Here is a 4151-nt window from a genome sequence, read left to right as displayed (position 1 = left end):
GCTAGGATACAAGTTATCTGCTTCCAAAGTACAGCGTCAGAATGGAGGAGGGACACAGCGCAGCAACAATTGTCATCTGGTGGTGGGTTGCTGGTTGAATCCTATCTGAAATGAAGTGGGGTTTTACTGCTGGGTCTCTTTTCAGTAAGTGTCTGCCTTGGACCTCCTATCTATCTGGAAGCCTGAGCTGAAGCTCTATCTGGAGCATCTGAGTCTCCTCAGGACTCCCAGGGAGTGGAGGACATTTGGGGGCTGAGCCACATCCCCAGTGGGGAATGGGACCCCCACATCCCAGGTGCCCTAGCTTCCAGACCCAGCTCTAGACACACAGAGACAGGGTAAATGAAGATGCTGTCCTCTGTAGAGGCCAACCCACTTCTAGAGAAGACCAAAGACAATCTGGTGAAGCTAGAGATTTCTGATGAAGGAGGCTCCAGGGAAACAAAAGACTGTGTTCATTTTGCTTCTAAATTGAACAGTTAGTGTCCCATGCAATATCCATCAACGTGCTCTCTGACCATATTTCTGGAATAAATGTATTTCTAGGAATGTTGACTGAGGAAATGTTTTTAGAATAGTTTGCTGTGTTTCTGCGTTGCCTTTCTTATAACTCTTGGCAGCTCCCCCTCACCCCACTGTGGGAAGCTGTGTTCCAGCCTGAGGCCACAGATTTATTTCCTCGTATTTCTAACTGTTGTGTGTGTGGCAAAATATGTGTAACAAAATTTGCCACTTTCCTTGGTAAATTTTACCTTAATATTCATCCCATTAGCTAGCATTATTCTGGTAGGAGTTGCATGAAATAGAATCAGAATGTTATTCTCTGAGAAAAACGTTCACATGAGCATTGTATAATTACAAATGTCTCCCTGGAAGTGTGAAATTGCTCCCATCATCCCTCTGTTCACCAAGAGGATGCGGTGGATTTGAGGAGCAGGCACTCGCTAAACTTGAGATGCGAGGAGCATACAGGTGATTCTTCACTGTCCTCTCCCAAAGCTGAAGAATTATGACCTCCAGGATGGAGCTGCTCTTCCCAAAGCCACAGCTGGAGCGTGTGAGTCCCGACAAACCTTCCCATCCAGTGAGACATGGGCACTGAGTCAGCAGGAAGATGGGGGCTGTGATTTTGCTTCTTGGGGAACCAAGAAGGAGGCCTGTGGGAAGTGGAAGAATAGCCTTGGAGCTTAATGCTCACACCTAAAAACATAGCTGCTTCTCTGGGTCTTCTGAAGCAAAGCCCTCCCTTAGTTTATTACAATCAATCTGCACGGCTAGGTTAGAAAATCAGAACCTGAATCTACGTGACTAGCGATTGGCAAATCCAAGCCTCAACATGTTTCCATCATCACAGTGAACCACACGCTGCAGCCAAACTCAAGAACAGTTTTTACTTTATTTATTTGCCTGGAAACCCAAGGGTCCTGAAGCTGTGTTAGAAATACATGTATTATCCAAAATCTTCAACCAAACAGAAAATACATCTGCGACTTCAAGCAGATGGAGACACCCCCAGCCCCACCCACCTGCTGACGCTGCTTCTTTGGAAAGGCATGCAATGTGGTGGGAGTTCACAATTCCCACCATCAGTGGAAAGGGTCCTGAAACCAAGAGAACAAATGCGGAACGAAACATGTTTGCAAGCTATTGTCTGCTCAGTGTGCCCAATTGGGGGAAATGGAAAATGCGTGTTCAGACCAACTCCTCCTCCTCCTCCTGTCTGCCTTTTCACCAGTTGGCAGGGCACATCACCATGGCACCCAGGAACTCAGCAATACAGAGCAGGCGAATGTGCTTATCGGCAAGGGGAGAGAAATCCAACCTGTCCTCGGTTTCTGCTCCCCTCTGATGAGGAAGAGGCTCCGTTGTCTGAGTCTCCAACAAACAGAGCAGAAATAATACACAAGTAGATAAGAGATCCACCGCCTGTCCATTTGTCATGCTGTGGTGGCTTGCATGTTGCCGTGATGCTGGAAGATATGTATGCCACCGGTATCACAAATATCAGCAGGGCCACCTGTGGTGGACAGGTTTCAGCAGAGCTTCCAGACTAAGACAGACCTGGAAGAAAGATCTAGTGATCTATTTCTGACAAATTAGCCAATGAAAACACTACAGAGCATAATAGAACTTTGTCCAACACATTGCTGGAAGAAGAGCATCCTAGGATGGAAGGCACTCAGAATATACAGTGGTCGCAACAATGGAATTCTAAGGATGGAATTCCAACGATTGTGAAGATGGGCAAGACCTGGCAATGTTTTGTTCTGTTGTACGTGGGATTGCCATGAATCAGAGCTGACTAGACAGCAACTGACAATAACAACAACAGACAAGAGACGGGCAGTCGACTCATTCAGGTCAGATTAACCACTCAGGTGCAGCCGTCCTCCACGTGTCCTACTGACATTACAAGTTCAAATAGGTGCTTTTTTTTCCTTTAACTTTTTTTTTTTTTTTTTTTTTTTGAGATCGTTGTAGACTCACATGCAGTTTTAAGAAGTAACACAAAAAGATCCTGGGACCCTTTGTCCAGTTTCCCCCAATGGTAACATGTTGGAAAACTATCACACAGTAGATACCAACATTGACACCACCCACCAAATAAGTGTTGTTTTGAAAAAGTCAATTTAACCCTCTGAGAAAGTAGCAAATCCATAAAAAATGCCTCAGGCTGAACAGTCTTAAAATGATGTTTTATATGTCTGTGAACAGACTTTTACTTGGCTGATGGAGGTGCAGCAGGGGCAGTAACCGTTAACCCACGGGTACCTCAAATGGATCAGAGTCCTCTCTCAAGGACAGCACCTACAGTGAAGGAGGAACGTCTTTGCGTTTTGCTTCAGTTTAGTGTTTCCCAAAATTAAGATGATGGAGTGTGCCGAGGGGTATGTCCCAGCCACCAACATGCAGAACAGGAAGACGAGGCTTCTGGCCTGGAGGATCGAAAAAGTGATCAGGGCATCGACCACATAGTGAGTGAGGTAGAGGAAGAGGAAGGACAGGATGGACAGAATGGCCCTGAGTTGGGAGCTCCTGCTCAGGTCCCTGGAGCCTGTCATTGTGCTTCTCATCTGCCAGGTGTGTCTCCCCAGTGAGAAAACCAAGGGCAGAACAGAAGCAAGGAAGATAAGCAACGGCAGGGAGAGTTCAGTGGCAAGAAAGATGTACAGAAAAGTAGAGCCTTATTTGCTCTGAGCTGTGGCATTTTTTGAGAAATACTGGGGCAATGTTTTTTGGAAAATTGGCCATGAATATTTGTTGTGGAAAATAGAAACGATAGATGTATAGAGCAGCGACGCCAGAATCAGCCAGGCCACCAGCTTGGAAATTCTCCTCTTCAGCCAGAAGAGTGGGTGAGTGATATTGGCAGTCTTGGCACAGTAGAAAACACCCAGCCATGTGTCAAACCAGAGTCCCGACTCATTTATCAACATGCAGACTGCAAAATGTGTGCTTGATTCAGAGAATTCTACAATGGAGAGAAAAGTCAGGGTCATGTAGAAGAACATGAGCTGCAGACAAATCCGAGAGACGCCCAGACAGGAGAGCAGGAGATCCAGGGAAGTCCACTTTCTCCTCTTGATCAAGTCCATGCCACGCCCAACCAAAATAATGCCATTGGCTAAAATGCCACTAAGTAACTGTATCACTGAAAGCAGAAGGTGGATAGTAAGGTGAGAATATAGCATTTTAAAAAGAAAAAAAATCAGTTACTTAAAAAAAAGATGTAGTTATAGATTTCTAGGCAGTCTGGATTATCCAAGGGATCTACTTTGTTCAACTAGAGTAGAAACCCGTTGGGAATATGGCTGTAATGATGAAGATAATGGGGTGGGTAGGAAAGTGTGGTACATTATTTATATGACAGTTTCTCTGTTTAATTGCGAGACAGTCAAATAAGAAACAGATCTTCCAGCAACAATTTGCTTCTTGGTGACAGGTTTTGCATTTTTCCAGGTCTGCTAGCTTTCCGTGTCATCACAAGCAAATGGTGGACTCAGATACTGTCACATGGATGAGGCAGTGACTGCTCCACAGGGTTATCAGCTGACGCTCTGCAACCCTTCATTCCTACCCTGAATGATTGATTGTGCCTGTGGTGGTTGTTACCTGCCATCCAGTTGGCCCCGACTCTCGGTGACCCCATG

At 45.6% G+C, this 4151-nt stretch overlaps 1 protein-coding gene across 1 annotated transcript; it reads right to left on the bottom strand.

The window, feature by feature from the left end:
* Positions 1-2795: 2795 nt before the first annotated feature.
* On the bottom strand, positions 2796-3802 carry TAS2R1 (taste 2 receptor member 1). The gene is given in 1 exon segment (XM_023734822.1): positions 2796-3802. A coding segment is annotated over 1 exon segment (897 nt). The 5' UTR covers positions 3693-3802.
* Positions 3803-4151: the final 349 nt, after the last annotated feature.

Source organism: Trichechus manatus, unplaced genomic scaffold, assembly GCF_000243295.1.
Source record: "Trichechus manatus latirostris isolate Lorelei unplaced genomic scaffold, TriManLat1.0 scaffold00072, whole genome shotgun sequence".
Lineage (NCBI taxonomy): Eukaryota > Metazoa > Chordata > Mammalia > Sirenia > Trichechidae > Trichechus > Trichechus manatus.
This window is presented reverse-complemented; position numbering and strand designations above follow the sequence as displayed.